The 16,972-nt window shown below is 40.5% G+C and overlaps 1 protein-coding gene and 2 non-coding genes across 3 annotated transcripts in view; 2 read left to right on the top strand and 1 right to left on the bottom strand.

Annotated features, from left to right (window-relative positions):
• The window catches only part of LOC134741923 (protein hobbit), a 59,059-nt gene that overhangs the window by 29,428 nt on the left and 12,659 nt on the right, over positions 1-16,972 (top strand). The window contains exons 25-33 of the mRNA XM_063674791.1: positions 2,245-2,469; positions 4,355-4,549; positions 6,382-6,492; positions 7,204-7,387; positions 10,709-10,800; positions 12,125-12,221; positions 12,442-12,602; positions 13,554-13,718; positions 16,816-16,968. Coding sequence (XP_063530861.1) covers positions 2,245-2,469; positions 4,355-4,549; positions 6,382-6,492; positions 7,204-7,387; positions 10,709-10,800; positions 12,125-12,221; positions 12,442-12,602; positions 13,554-13,718; positions 16,816-16,968 — 1,383 coding nt within the window. The remainder of the gene's footprint in view (positions 1-2,244; positions 2,470-4,354; positions 4,550-6,381; positions 6,493-7,203; positions 7,388-10,708; positions 10,801-12,124; positions 12,222-12,441; positions 12,603-13,553; positions 13,719-16,815; positions 16,969-16,972) is intronic.
• On the top strand, positions 7,023-7,094 carry Trnad-guc (transfer RNA aspartic acid (anticodon GUC)). The gene has a single exon. It is a non-coding gene; the product is annotated as a tRNA-Asp (tRNA).
• Positions 14,548-14,619, bottom strand: Trnad-guc (transfer RNA aspartic acid (anticodon GUC)). Its single transcript has one exon. It is a non-coding gene; the product is annotated as a tRNA-Asp (tRNA).

The following is a 16,972-nucleotide window of genomic DNA, read 5'->3' as shown; positions in this document are numbered from 1 at the left end:
AAACATGATGGTAAAATATTTTCATTAAGGAAACTGTGTCTAGCTTTAAGAAAATTTCCAGTGTTATGTATAACTATGAAAGACTGTTTGTTTCTCCAATAAATACATAAATAAAAGAATATGAACTCAAGTTCTTAGAAATAAAATTAACGTATTACGTAAATAATGCAACAGAAACTGTATTTTTGTGTTTATCAGGTAACATTTTAAAATAATATTTTCTGGTTATAGAAAATACCTACGATTAACGTATTACGTAAATAATGCAACAGAAACTGTATTTTTGTCTTTATCGGGTAACATTCTAAAACAATATTTTCTGGTTATAGAAAATACCTACGTGTGAAAGATTTATTATATAGCTATTATTTCGGCACACAATACGGCATTTTAAATTTAATAAACCATATTTTGTTACATAAACACGTATGTTTATTTGCATGTGACACGTATGTCACATGAACGTCATTCAAGTATGTAGTCAACAAAACTACTGATCATAGTCTGTGCATAAAGAGAGTCGACCACGACAATATGTACAATACATGGGAACGCCCACGATATTCGAAAAAGTTTCCTTGTTACTTTTATGAGAGGATCCAAGATTGTCTAACAGCTTTGGAAATTGAGATAAAAACTCACGTAAAGTATCTTTTGTAGCCGATGATTGCAGTTGTCTTCGAGAGGCTTCCCTAGATCGGTCGTAGCGTCGCAGTGGTTCCCTGGATCTGCTGCGACGCCGAGATTCCCGTTGATCGTTGTAGTGTCCGCTCCACCGCTCATTGACGTAGGAACAGCTCCGGCTTCGAGTAAGACTTCTGTGTACATGTGAGAGTGACCTCACTGACGGTGAACGCTGCCGTAGCACCCTCCGTGGTGAAGGGCTTCGCAACGCTCGTCTTCGTCGAGTTCGTAGTATGTTACGTCTTCGAGCATCGTCGATACCCAGGTTGTCATCGACTGCTTCGGCTTGGAGTTCAGCCGGCAGTGGCGCCTCATCTCCGTCACTCATTTGTAGCTGTAAACAAAATACACGGCAACACTAATATGCTCATAGCCACTTTATTTCACTTACATCATATTTTGTTTACATTTTACTATTGTTTACATTTTACTATTGTTTACATTTTCCCATTATTTACATTTTACTATTGTTTACATTTTACTATTGTTTACATCTTACTATTGTTTACATCTTACTATTGTTTAAATTTTACTATTGTTTACATCTTACTGTTGTTTACATTTTACTATTGTTTACATCTTACTATTGTTTACATCTTACTACTGTTTACATTTTACTACTGTACATTTTACTATTGTTTACATTTAGTATTGTTTAGGTTTACATTTACTTTACAACAAAACGTGTTAACATTGTTTATATAGAAAATAAAATAAAGCACTAATCACACTAATGTTACAAATATTAAAAAGTAAGATATTACAAGTCTATAATTGAGGCAAACAATTACTCATTACTCCTTTTAACTGTAACCGTTAAAATTTGAACGCTTTTTTTTTACACGTGGTTTTGAAGGTTATAATTTCAACAACAATTATTTTTGGCACTGCATTCAGATTTAATTTCAGTAAATTTACTTAAATTATTAATGATATCGTTCGTAGAAATCGAATAAAAATCACTTTCAACTGGGTCAATTTATAAAGAACAAAATTCTAATATGTATTTAGAAAAAAGAATCACGTACCCTTAACGTATCACCACTTCTGAAATTTGTAAAACCATTACCACACACACTAACCCAATGCCGCTAGATAGATAAATCAAACCACGGTTTCACTTTAAATAACTAGATTATATTTCGGTCACCTTACTTTACGATCATTTGTTCACAGTTTGCAATCCAATAACAGAATGGCGCTCGGACTTGGTATCGGTTACCGGTAAAAAACATCCCTCCTACTTCGTTTTAATAAAAGTGCGCGAACGGAAACCGCTAACCAATTCCAAGTCAATTACAGTACTTTATTATAATTGGAGGAATCAAATCATTTTATTCGTTTATAGAATATGTCTAAATTGATCTAATTATATTTATGATAATGTAGATTTGCTATTTAACACACATAACTTTTAACCATTGGACAACACTTTAGTACCATATTTGCACACTAGGGGATTTCACTCGAGTTTACTTAGCCAAAATATGACTATTAATTATAAAGAAGCTTACAGCTATAAGTAAAAGTAGTGCTGAAAAATTTAATCTGATGTTTCAGGTGTTCTACTGGTCTTCCTCATCTATGCAACGCGGCATAGAGATGCTTGGAGTCCGCGTCACCTGCGGTTCTAAACATCGACTTTCCCTAGTTAAAACTAGCGACAATCTAGTAAGAAGGCCCCGAGCCAACTGGACGACAGGGTATATGAATTGCGACCTTAACGACGCGGAGATATGGTTGAAAACGCCGGTGGTTATGCCCGATGATCGGGGCGGTGATGAGGTGAGCTGCAATCGAATTTATACCTTAATTTATAGGAGATAAGGTCTTGTTTGTTACCTTGTGTCGTGTTAGAGATGGAACACTGCTGAGATATGGTTGAAAACGATGGTGGTGACAAAAAAGAGACTTGCATATGGTTAAGTTTTAAAATTACCTCCGACGTTTCGATCATCTTTGGCATTGTCCCTATGATCTCGAAGTAAGACTGGCTAATGTTGATAATGATGTGGATAATGTTGATATCTTTTGGCTGCGCGAGTTTTTCGAACTACCCGCACTTAGTCTTATTTATCAACTGAACTTTTTGCACACCAGCGGGCTCAGCACGGTCGCATTTTTATCGCCTGTCACCATGCCTGTCACGTTCTAACAAGTAGGTAAGTACGAAAGTAACAGCCATAGTGACAGGTGATAAAAATGCAACAGGTTTGCGCGTTTACCGCAAAAAAGTTAGAGTTTGTCGTGTCACCTCGTTTTGAGAGCACTCACCTGACTGCCGCAGCCAGCATCGGAATCCTCGGCGTCGACATTTCGAGTGAAGTCCAGTTCCGCGGCCATTTAGAGGGTAAGGCCAAATTAGCCTCAAAAAAGCTTGGTGTGCTCAACAGATCGAGACAGTATTTCACGCCGGCCCACCGCCTACAGCTGTACAAAGCGCAGGTTCGCCCGCACATGGAATACTGCTCTCATCTATGGGCAGGGGCACCCCAATACCAGCTTCTCCCTCTGGACCGCATCCAACGAAGAGCGACTCGAATTGTCGACTGCCAGCGTATTTCGGAACGGCTTGACTCCTTGGCGCTGCGTAGAGATGTGGCCTCGCTCTGCATTTTCTATCGCGTGTATAACGGGGAGTGCTCCGAGGAATTGTTCGGATTAATCCCTGCCGCTTCTTTTCGCCATCGCCCTACGCGACAACATTACCATCCTTACCACTTAGATGGTTGGCAGTCCTCAACTGTGCGTTTCTCTAGAAACTTCCTGCCTCGCACAGCTAAACTGTGGAATGAACTGTCGCCTGCGGTATTTCCGGACCGATATGACCTTCAAACCTTCAAGAAAAGAGCGTACTCCCATCTTAAAGGCCGGCAACGCACTTACAACCCCTCTGGTGTTGCGGGTGTCCATGGGCGGCGATAATCGCTTACCATCAGGTGATCCGTCTGCTCGTTTGCCTCCTATTTCATAAAAAAAAAAATGCAACCATGCTGACACCGCAGGTATGCCATCCGGTCGACACACAGCAGTTACGATAGATTTAAATATTAATAATGGAATAAAATTATAAATTATTAATTAGTAAACTGTAGGCCTTATTTAAGTTTATTTGTAAAAGGCTGTGTGTTTTCTAAATAAACTAAAAAAATATATTTCATTTCGAATACGAGGAAAGTAAAATGCATGTGTTTTTTTTAAAACATGACAAGTATACATTTTTATAGTATTTTTTTGAGGGTACTTTCAATTAACAATTCAGGCAAAAGTATCGTTATTTATGGAATGGAGAGTCAAACTATAGAATGGAAATTGTATAACAAATCCATTTAAACTCAAATTTCAATTGCGTATCGTAAAAAAATTAAAAAAATCGTACTTCGAACGTAAAATGCTCTAGTGCAGACACGTATCATTTTCTGCACACCTTTTAGAACAACAATGACCCTCTTTCAGAGCATGAGAAATGAAAAATATATATTATAAAAATGTTGATAATATGTGCCGTTCTCAACCAAAAGGGTACTTGTTAACGGTTGTCAATAAAGACGCTATTTCCATAAAGCTTCAATTTGAAATCAACTTTATCGACAACCGACAATGTGGTACCTTTTAGTTGAAAACGTCACATATAAATGATGATTTAATTAACAATGACTATTTTCCGCAGACCTTGGCCCTGAAGCCTGCACCAATGGAGAAATGCTACTGCCTCTCCGTCCGCCGAGTTTCATACGGACGGGAATGTGGGGACGCCGAGTCCGCGCCTACACATCGCTTGGCCGTCCACGATCTACGAGGAGCGTGGACGAAGCTTAATAGGGACTTGGCTTTCGCACTTATCGACACATATATTAAAACACGGGTGAGATCTGTCTCTGTCTTACTAATATTGAAGAAAAATATATCTATCTCTGTCTGTACGAGTTTCATACCCGGACGCGAATGTGGGGACGCCGAGTCCGCGCCGAGACATTGCTTGGCCGTCCACGATTTACGAGGAGCGTGGACGAAACTTAATAGGGATTTGGCGTTCGCGCTTATTGACACGTTTATTAAAACACAGGTGAGCTGTCTCTGTCTACACTATGTGTGTTTTGCGGGAGGAAAGACGTAATCGACTGGGTGTCCATGATCTAAGGAGAGCGTGGATGAAACGAAATAGGGACCTGGTTTTTGCACTCATGGACACTTATATTAAAACACAGGTAAGATCAGTCTCTGTCTAACTAAAATTAAAAATAGATATATATCTCAGTCAGTCTTACGAGTTTCAATATAAAAGATGATTTGGTGACGCCGAGTCCACGCCTACACATCGTCTGGCCGTCCACGATCTATGAGGAGTGTGGACGAAACTTAATAGGGATCTGGCGTTCGCGCTCATCGACACATATATAAAAAAACCGGCCAAGTGCGAGTTGGACTCGCGCACGAAGGGTTCCGTACCATTACGGAAAAAAAAACAGCAAAAAAATCACGTTTGTTGTATGGGAGCCCCATATAAATATTTATATTATTCTGTTTTTAGTATTTGTTGTTATAGCGGCAACAGAAATACATCATCTGTGAAAATTTCAACTGTCTAGCTGTCACGGTTCATGAGATACAGCCTGGTGACAGACAGGCAGACAGACGGACAGACGGACAGCGGAGTCTTAGTAATAGGGTCCCGTTTTTACCCTTTGGGTACGGAACCCTAAAAACAAAGTTGAGCTACATAGTTATCTGTCTCTATCTGACTAATGTGTGTTATACGGGGAGAAGACACATCGACTGGCCGTCCACGAGCTAAGAGGAGCGTGGACGAAACTTAATAGGCACATGGCTTTCGCGCTTATCGACTCTTAAACACAGGTGAACTTTGTCTCTGTCTAACTAAACTGAACTAAATATATCTGTCTCTGTCCTGTCTCCGTGTGACAAACGTGTTATACGAGCGAAAGGTCGCATCGACTAACCGTCCACGATCTAAGCGGAGCGTGGATGAAACTTAATTGGGATCTGGCGTTCTGTGAACTAACTAAAGCAAATAGATCACTGTCTTTGTCTAACATAGTATCTGTGGTACTCCGTCTCTATCTATCTTTCACGCTGCGACTGTCTTATTTCGGGTAGAGATAGTATTAAAAGAAGTTAAGTTCAAATTCCTAAATGGTTTACAGTATAAAATTAAATTTACGAAATCACACTAAATAGACTGACTTCTATCTCAATTTTAAACCATTATTGTCAACCCAAGTAGCACAGATAGCTGTATAACTACTCACTTTTAGTTCTATTTAACGCTCGGTGCGTAATAAGACACATATAAGAACACACCCGTGGTCCTACAGCTGTATAATATTTATTTCGTTCGTTATTCAGCCCAACGTCAACTTTTCCCGGTATTAGGGCGTACATGTGAAATATTTGCTGAATAACGGGTAACTGGTGGTCTCTTAACCAGTTAAAATGCAGCTCTTATAACTCCTGTTACCCCTTATAACTCCGTTAAATTGCTTCTACAATGCTCTTAAGCAGCTATGTGAACTTAAAGCTGCCTAAATTTGTGCCCATTTAAGAGTTATAAGAGCTGAAAACTCGCTGATTCTGCTCTTATACAGCTTCAAGCGTATTCGTACTCCATTATTCGGCTGCTATTCAGCTATCTGTGCTACTTGGGAATGTAACTTATAATACAAATTTATTTAACAGCAATTGAAGAAGAACCTATCAACAAAAGCGCTCAAAGAGGAAGACAGGCTGGACGCGTCACCGAAACACCAGCGGGAAGGCGATGTTGCGTCTCCACCGCCCGCGTCGCAAGTAAGCCGATTTTACACTTGAAAGGATTGACAGGGAAACCCAGTATACCCTCCTAAGGCCCACGGTCCTACCAAAGAGGATATAATAGGCTAGAGCGGTACTGTCATAGTAAATTTTGTAGCCACATAAATTCACTGCCATCTATCGGCACGCAATTAAAACTAAAAATGAAGATGTATAAAAATACCATAAAATGTTTTTATATATGGATAAATGATTTTTTTTATTTGCATTAATTATTTTATATAATTTTGACCCATGTCTCCCATCTTTCACTGACATGCGTTAAAATTCTTAAATAACAAACTAAACCGTCAACGCCATCTATTCGAGAATAGGCCAGAGGTTAGTAGCGCCATCTAATCGAGAATCAAATTTTCGTGATTTTCGAGGCACGTTTTTCCTTAGACTGTATCCATCTATTACGGAGTTATATCTATCTTTGCTTGTATCAAATATTTATGTTGAAGTATTTTACTTCGTACTTTTCATTATAACATACATTCAATAATTTCGACAACGCTTACAAGTCTTCGGTAGTATAGTGGTAAGTATCCCCGCCTGTCACGCGGGAGACCGGGGTTCGATTCCCCGCCGGAGAGACTCTTTTTGCATTTTTATTCTTACCTTTTCATAACCCAAACACCTTGATTTTATAATTTATTTATTGTTATTAATTATTTTTACAAGTTTAATTTTTTTTTCGTCTAGTCAAGCAGTGCTCCTGGTTCAAACGCCGAAGGAATGCTGGCAACGTTAGTGGCTGAAGCCGGCAGCGAAGCCCCCGTAGTATTCAGTGACGACCTGAGTGGCGCCGAAGGGGACACGCCCCCGTCACATCCTCATCATCCCCGTCATGTTCTGGATGATGAAAACGCCCATACGGCGTTCCTTAGTAAGTAAAGTGGATGATAGATGGCGGTGTTGTACAGTTGACGCTGGTCTTCGATAGATGGCGCTGTGAGTCTGACTGGTTGCGAGTTGGTGATGTTTCAGTGAATGGTAACAAGATGTCGCTACAATGTATAGCGCATAGATTAGTATATGTTATTACTGTACAGCGTTCTCGAACAGCTGAGGGTAACAACCTACACTTAGTGTTTAACGCCAAAGACAAAGGCTCCTTTCACTCAGCGCGGTGGAAAAAAGATTATAACCCGGACCTGACTTTCGTCACTCGGGACTGCAATGGTCTCCCCCTGTCAACCACCAGGAATATCCTACACGACTTTCCTAACAGCCAACATCGCCCTGTGCTCTCGGAAGTTGGCATCAAAATACCTGTGGTCAACTCCATGCCACTCCCGAGATGGAACTTTAACAAGGCTGATTGGCAAGCCTACAGGAAGAAAGTGGATTCCTGCATTCGTTTTATTCCTGCCACCGCCCAAAACTACGGACGCCTCGTAGGCCTGCTGCTAAAAACAGCCAAGTCCCATGTAAAGCGTGGGTATAGAAAGGAGTACATTCCCGAATGGAACAAGGAAATCGAACGCCTCTATGAAAACTTCATCAAAACGGGCGACTGTGATGTCGGAGCTGAGTTGCTTCAGTCACTGGATCAAAACCGCGAGGAAAAATGGAAAGATACTGTCTCCAAATTGGACTTCAGACACTCCAGTAGGAAAGCCTGGCGCACATTAAATAAACTCACTGGAAAAGGAATATCGACTCCACCTGCTAGCTCAGACATTCATCCGAACCTGATCGCCAACAGGATAGTGGAAACTTCTAGAGCAAAGAGTTTGAAGACAGACACCAGAACGATCCAAAACCAGTTCCGAGCCCTGAAACGAAATCTTACAACGGACCTAAGCCTAGCCATACCTTTCTCTATAGAAGAAGTTTCGGAAGCAATCAAAAACCTGAAACCAGGGAAGGCGGCTGGTACAGACGGAGTGTACAACGAGTTTCTACTCAACCTGGGCCCAAACTCACACCGCTGGCTGGCTGCGTTCTTCTCAGATATTTTGTCGTCGAATTTCCTCCCTAAAGCGTTTAAAGAGACCAAAATCATAGCACTCCTCAAACCGGGAAAATCGCCGAGTGACGCCTCGAGCTACCGACCTATAGCACTCCTGAGCAGTTGCTACAAGCTCCTAGAAAAGCTGTTGCTAAAGCGCATCGGGCCTCTAATAGAAAAGGTACTACCACCCGAGCAGGCTGGTTTCAGGACTGGTAGAAACTGCGCTGACCAGGTGCTAGCGCTCACGTCCCATATTGAGGCAGGTTTCCAGAAGGGGTTTAAAACGGGCGTTGCTTTCATCGACCTCACGGCCGCCTATGATACTGTCTGGCGGGATGGGTTACTATTTAAACTCCTCTCCGTAGTCCCAAACATCAAGATCATGAAACTCATCTCGAACATGTTAGCGCAGAGGCTCTTTACCGTCCTCCTTGGCAACAAATCAAGCCGGCAACGAAAGTTAAATAACGGTCTCCCCCAAGGCTCGGTTCTAGCTCCTACACTCTTTAACTTATATATCCATGATCTTCCCATCACCAACGTCAGAAAGTTCATCTATGCGGACGACATAGCGCTGTCCACTCAAGCCAAAGACTTTGCTTCCCTCGAGTTAGTTTTGTCTGAAGACCTGGAGAGGATGGCCTCCTTTTTGCGAATATGGCGACTCACGCCTAGCCCCGCAAAAACTGAAGTCACCTGCTTTCATCTCCACAACAAGCTGGCAAACTACGAGTTAAATGTACACTGGCAGGGAAAAAGACTGACGCACAACTTTGCCCCTAAGTACTTGGGAGTCACTTTAGATCGTTCACTCACATTTAAAGAACATCTTACAAAATTGGGTAGAAAACTGCAAACCAGGAACAACATCCTCAATAAACTTGCTAGTACTTCGTGGGGAGCGAATGCAGACTGCCTGCGCACCTCAGCCCTGGCCCTCGTTTACTCTACTGCCGATTACTGCTCACCGGTGTGGCTGGAAAGTGCGCACACGGACCGAGTCGACGTGGAACTCAACAAGTCGATGAGATGCATTTCTGGCACCATTCTTTCCACTCCAACTTACTGGCTCCCGGTCCTATGTAACATTGCTCCTGCCAGACTGAGACGGGAAGAGGCCCTTTTAAGGGAAACCCAAAAACTTATAACTACAGTGGTCCTCCCCGGGCGTCAAGAGTTCCTTAACCCCTATTATCATCGACTCAAATCACGTCACCCACCTTGTAAGCTGGCTAAGACTCTAACAGAATCCAGACTCAGCCTTAAAGAAAAGTGGTCTTCTGACTGGCAGTCAAAGACAGACCTATCTGTTAGTAGCCTTATCTCACCCGGTGTGAAAGTGAAGGGGTTCAGTCTCCCGCGACATGAATGGTGCAAGCTGAATAGAGTGCGGACAGGGTTCGGCCGTACCGCACATTTTAAACATCTTTGTGGATGGATCGACTCGCCCAGATGCGACTGTGGCGCCGAGTCGCAGACTGTCCAACACATAGTCCAGGAGTGCCCCCTCAGAGCCTACCCCGGAAGCCCCGATGACCTGTTCTCACTTACCCCTGACGCAGCCCAATGGCTGAGAACCTTGGATATAAACCTGTGACATACCTGTTATATTTTCGATTTATTTGTGACTTTTTATGCCATTCGATTAAATAAATAAATAAAGCGTTCTCGAAGATGTTTTTTTTGTAAATGTTTAAATGTGTTTTTTTTATTTTAATTTTATTTTATTTATTAAGAAACAAACAGTCGTATATGTAACATTAGGTACAAGGGTAGTTAGTAATATTGTAGACTTACAGTTTCCTAAACCTAAACATTAAAGCATTTAATTTGAAAGTATCTATATGAATTATCGATTTCAATCGTTAGTAACAATTAAAGGTGTGTTAATAAATAGTGCCAGAAAACTTGCAGTTATGTAAAAACAATAGGTATGTAGAACAGTATGTAAAAACAATATATCGCGTATATTGAATTTATAATACATCCCGACGTTTCGAACTCTTTACAGCGTTCGTGGTCAACGGGTGACAACCACCCACCCACCCGGGTCACCCGTTGACCACGAACGCTGTAAAGAGTTCGAAACGTCGGGATGTATTATAAATTCAATATACGCGATATAATCCGTTTTCATAGTTTTATTTCATGAGTAACTATCGCGGTAACCGAAGACAATATTAATATTATGTCTGTTGAATACATTTTTACTAAGCATTGATAACTAATATGAGTATCTTTTGTTCACAGTTGAGTTAGTTAATTCGCAAGTGGTCCTAAAAGGCTGTGAGAGTCGCGGCTACGTCATTCTGTGTGCGGCGCGTGCAGAAGTTCGGCAACGGGTATCGTATTATCGAAGATAGATATAACTCCGTAATAGATGTTTACAGTCTAAGGAAAAAACGTGCCTCGAAAATCAAGAAAATTTGATTCTCGTTCAGAGGGCGCCACTAGTTTTGGCCCACTGTCGTATAGATGGCGTTGACTGTTTCGTTTGTTATTTAACCATTTTAACGCATATCAGTGAAAGAACATGGGTCAAAATCATAAAAATAATTAATGAATTAAAAAAAAATCATTTATCTATATTTAAATACATTTTATCGTATTTTTATAAATCTTAATTTTTAGTTTTAAAGTGTGTCGACAGATGGCAGTGAATTTACTGGGGTTACAAAATTTACTATGCCAGTACCGCTCTAGTATAAGTTACTCTATGGTATTATCGTTCATTATTTCTTTATATGTACTTATTAATACGAGCAACGAGCATGTAACGCAGCGTGAAACTTATACATTTCTACAACAAGGTTAAGGTTTTACATGTATAACTAACTGTTAGGGTCTGCTAACTTGTCTGCCCCTATTGCTCTCGTACGCTCGCTATTATATCAAGACCGTACATTGAAGTATTTTGACAAACTATATTTGAACCGTATTTAGCTACCATTAAGGTTGAGCAAAGCAATATACAAACAAACGGGACCAGCAAGAGGATAGTCGAACCAAAGATAGATATAACTCCGTAATAGATGGATACAGTCTAAGGAAAAAACGTGCCTCGAAAATCAAGAAAATTTGATTCTCGTTCAGAGGGCGCTACTAGTTTTGGCCTACAGTCGTATAGATGGCGTTGACGGTTTCGTTTGTTATTTAACAATTTTAACGCATATCAGTGAAAGAACATGGGTTAAAATCATAAAAATAATAAATGCAAATAAAAAAAATCATTTATCTATATTTAAATACATTCTATCGTATTTTTATAAATCTTCATTTTTAGTTTTAAAGTGTGTCGACAGATGGCAGTGAATTTACTGGGGTTACAAAATTTTCTATGACAGTAACGCTATAGTATCAGTTACTCTATGGTCGAACGAAGTGTGTCCTTTTCTAACAACAACATGCCAGGGTAAAGTGTAACATATACATGTTAAAATTAATCATAAATTGTAATCTTTCATGTGAAAGAATCTGACCAACTCCGTTTAAGTCCTCTCTCACTCGGCCCGTTTTTTGGCATAAGTGCACGGTCTTGATACAATAAAAGGTCTTTGCTCCCTAGCGAGTTGGGGTCCTGCCATCTTGTGGTCTAAATCACAAACCTTAATAAAATAGTTCATACACTCTCCCCATAAGAAAACTTATGCCTATACTTGTTTGCAGGTACGCCGCTCGCCCGCCGCTACGGCCTGGAGTGGAGCCTTGTCTGCCATGCAGTATTATGCCACCGTTAGCGCAGGAGACAAAGATCAGCTGGACGGTACGCCATGGCATTTTCTCATACAGCATGAATGGTCATACATTAATTACATCACACGAATTTCTAGGTTCTAGGAAAACCCCTCCCCCCCCTCCCGGTGTGACGGCATAGTTTTTCAACGAAATCGGCAAATCGAATTAAGTATTATTAATATTGTATCAAAATATTTTTGTCAAAAAATGTTGTAACCCAAAACAAGGTTTTTTTTTTCGCCCAACAGAAAACATCCAATGGGTATCAGTAGAAGAGATCTCAGAGCGTTGCGGTGGAGCTGAAATCAGCACTTTACCAGACGTACCGCGGCTTGTGGGTAGTGGACATTCAGCCGGAGGAGTCATAGGCCGTTGTGTGGGGCCCAGTGAGCACGCCGGTCTCGCACAGGTATATTCATACAACTTAGTAAATTTCTGTTAAATGTTGTCTCATGCGATTATCAACGGTATTATAATCGTAGTTATATGAGGTTTTTAGTTTAAAATCAGCACTACTAGGCGTAACACGACTGGACATTCAGCCGGAGGAGTCATAGGCCGTTGTGTGGGGCCCAGTGAGCACGCCGGTCTCGCACAGGTATTCATACAAAGTCAAAGTCAAAGTCAAAATATACTTTATTCAAATAGGCCTAGCAACAAGCACCTATAAATTGTCAAGTTTTACAAATATTACCTTAATCTAAATATCAGAGCAATTTATTGATGCAGTTATTATTATTCTTAAAAACATTGAATTATTATAGATGTCAAACTTAATAATAAGAGTTTCACAAAAGGATCGTCAAACACCAAAATTGTATAAAAAAATACTAGTCTAGAAACTTCTTCTTTTTAATGGTTTAGCAGTATTCCTATGCAAATTAATTGTAATGTAAGGACGCTAAGCACAAACAATTTAGTACATTGACCCGCCATTTCATCTTTATCGCAAGGGCGTATTTATATTTCTGGTCCGCTGATGATCCGGCGGTCTATGCCCAATGCACATGTGGGCGTTTTCTAAAATAAATATTGAAAACCTGATTCTTTCAAATCTGGAGCTCGTTCTGCATTCTGGGGCTCGTTCTACTCGGAATCGACAGCATTCTCCATCCTGCCATTAAAAAAAGATGTCCTAAAATGTCCATTCCATTACGTCACGTTTTAGTGTGATTTTTTTATCATCAGGATTGAATATGCTAGTGATTCTGAGTTGAAAGAACCCAAAAACACCAGGATCTGTTAGAATCAGGTTTTCAATATTTATTTTAGAAAACGCCCATGTACTAAATTCTTCGTAATCTTTGTGTTTAGCGTCCTTACTTTAGCCTTGTTTCCTGAATATATTATTGTTCCACAGCTTCAACGCATAGTCTCCCGTTGCGCCTGCGAGTTCTATTACGTCTCCCACGACTCGGCAGAAGTTAGCGGCGGCGGCGCCGCAGGCTGGGCCTCCGCCCCCCAACCGTACGACTCCTTCACACTCATGCATCACGACCTCGACGTGTGCACCAACTCGCTACAGGTAACTAATACCAGATCATGAATCTAGTATAACTGGATCGGTCATGAGGGGTGGGGGGGAAATTACCGAACGGGATAGTCTTATGTATCTTTCAATAGGAGTAGCAGAGAAAGCGCTGTTATTTTGTCCTTGTCACAGTCTCACACTTGTTTATTCCCCACAGTTTGTATGTTTTATGGTGGGCTACAAATCTACTTGACCAATCATATTGTCGCATTGCGTATGTTTTGTCCCTCACGGGCGCACGCGTAAAGCTGATCTATGTAATGCTAGGTCTATGTACCAGATAGACATGTTAGCGCCACCCCACAGCCACACAAGCAGCGTGTTTTGAGCGTCGGCGACCTGTCTGCGCTATAAAAAATGACCTCGCTGCGCAGTTGCGTCAACGTTGCGTCGAGCAGCAGCGATAGAGTTGAGTAGACGGTCGGGAAACGCTAGTGCGGGGTGGCCCTAACACTGGCGTTTCACTCAGAAGTCGACGAAATAACAGTCGTATTAGAATCAAAGAATTATTGATTATTAGGATAGTTTAAAGATTATGAATATTGAATAATTTCATTTTCATTTTGTTTGAAATATTAAAAAAAAACACCCGAGCAAAAAATATTTTAAACCGAAATAAATATAATATACGAAGGAAAAATTACCAAAGCCAGTGTCTAGAGCGGTTATTTCGGTTTATAGTATTTTTATAGAAAGTAATTTAATTTGTTCTTAAGAGTAAAAAATATTTTGTATTTTTTTTATTTTATTGAAAATCATTATGATTGAATGAATCATTGGATTGGGGTGATTTTTAGTCCTGAAAAAAAAAAGCAAAAAGAGTCTCTCCGGCGGGGAATCGAACCCCGGTCTCCCGCGTGACAGGCGGGGATACTTACCACTATACTACCGAAGACTTGAGTGGCCTCGCGAAATTAATGTATACCTTACGCAACACTGTCCGAGTCACCTGATGATGTAGTCAGATTGTATAGTATAGTATGTAGTTCCAATGCTAGAGTAAAACCAACCTTAATATAATAAAATTGGTCAAACCAAATTGTCAGTAAATAAGAACATAAAAAACTATAATCATCCTTTTCTTTTAGGTGCTAGTACTAGTGTAAGACAAAGATGGTATTTTTCTTATACCTCGTCAGTGGCAAAAAAGCATACCGCCCGCCTGATGGTAAGCAGTTACCGTTGCCTACGAGACAGTCCTTTGACAAACTATATTATATGCCTATATAGTACCTACTTTACTAAGTAGGGGCGTTCATTTTAATATTGATTTAAAACCTACTTGGATATTTAATAAAATTACTTAACGTATTTAAACCGCTATTATCAGCCATTTCTAATGTTAATCGTAATTAAGACCGTGGCCTCTGATTGAAACCGTAGGTACAGCGTAATCCATACTAATATTATAAATGCGAAAGTGTGTCTGTCTGTCTGTTACCTCTTCACACTTAAACCGCTGAACCGATTTGGTTGAAATTTGGTATACGGATAGTTTGAGCCCCGGGGAAGGACATAGGATAATTTTATCCCAGAACTCACCCCTCAAGGGAATGAAAAGGGGGGTGGAAATTTATATGGGGAATTAATGACCGCTGAACCGATTTAGATGAAACTTAGTATGGGGATAGTTTGAACTGTGGGGAAGGATATATAATGTGAAAAACTTATATCCTCAAAATCATCCCTTAAGGATGTAAAGAATGGGGTGAAAATTTATAGAATGGATAAAAGGATGGATTTAAAAGCAGATTTGTTAAAAAATTAAGGTACCCAAACGCAGACGAAGTCACGGGCAAAAGCTAGTATCTTTTAGAAATGTACAGTCGCCATCAGATGTATCAAAGCGGCTAAGGTGTTTAATATCTGAACAAAGCCTTATTCATAACTGAACATCTGTTGAAAAGAAAGTATAGTCACAGAATAATCATAATAATCATAATCATTTTATTGGTAAAGCTAATTTACATGTCAGTCTGGGTACAACTTAAAAAAATTACTGGAAATAAATAATCCTTACATAGTAAGCGCAATCACATTACATATCAGTTTAAACCAAAAAGATACAAGGTAATAATTTAATTATATAAATCTTACTTAATTATAAAAGTCAACACTTAATAGAAAGTAATCAAGTAGTTTTTACAATTATAATTCCTTGGTCATTATGAACTCGTCATAATTGTAGAACGGGCGCTCAATAAGCCATCTTTTTAGGCGGTGCTTAAAGCTGCTTGCATTAGGAGCCGCAGTTATATTTTTTGGTAGGTGGTTATATACCTTGGGGCCCGTCACAAGAGTCAGTTTCGAGGACTTGGCTAGCCTGCGGTTGATAGAAACGAGCTTATCTGCATTTCGAGTATTGCGACCATGTACCATGCCATTTGTTTTATACGTGTTAATATTTTCACGCACATACACTGCTATTTGCATAATTACAATAGCAGGTAACGTAAGTATGCCTAACTCTTTAAACAGGTGTTTAGCTGGTGTATCAATTGGTACTCGTGCAAGGATTCTGATGGCACGTTTTTGTAGGCGAAAAACCCTTTCCCACTCGGCACAGCGACCCCAGAGTTCAGCCCCATATTGCAAGAGAGAGTGGACGGTAGCGAAGTAACACGTACGGGCAACCTCTGGAGTCACTGTCCTAGCTACTCGGCTTAGAGCGTAGCAGGCACTAGCTATTCTGTTGCACATCTTGTCGACGTGCCTATCCCATTTCAAACCCGAGTCAATTTCAAACCCTAGAAAGGTTGTGGTGGTGGTTTGGTCTAGCGATGTTCCATCAATCTGAACAGGGTGTGGTGTCATAGCACGAGAATAAGTAATAGTATTATCATACAGAACGGCCACGCACCGCTCCGCCCCGACTCAAATTACCTCGCCCCGCGACACCAGATTGACGACCGTTTGCCGGCCGCTCAGTACTGTTTTTAAACAACTTACAATATGACGCATGACTCGTGTACAGACGTGCCGTTCACACATAGAAACGCAAGTGATTGATGTATAGCGTGTCCGCCTTGTGGTATAGTCAGCACTTATCAACTAGCATTTAAATTCTGTGTTGTTTGTTGTTTGTTAACAGTACGCGATGCTCCTCGATGTAGTGAACAACGTGGTACTACACGTTGAGCCGGAACGCAGGCGCACGCTGGAGAGGCGCGCGCGCACTCGTTTTCAATTACAACTGCACCAGGATCAAGATCCAAGAACGCTGATACATAGCACCCAGACACAGGTAA

Source organism: Cydia strobilella, chromosome 6 (genome assembly GCF_947568885.1).
Source record: "Cydia strobilella chromosome 6, ilCydStro3.1, whole genome shotgun sequence".
Lineage (NCBI taxonomy): Eukaryota > Metazoa > Arthropoda > Insecta > Lepidoptera > Tortricidae > Cydia > Cydia strobilella.
The sequence above is the reverse complement of the archived record's forward strand: the minus strand, read 5'-3'. Positions and strand labels throughout refer to the sequence as shown.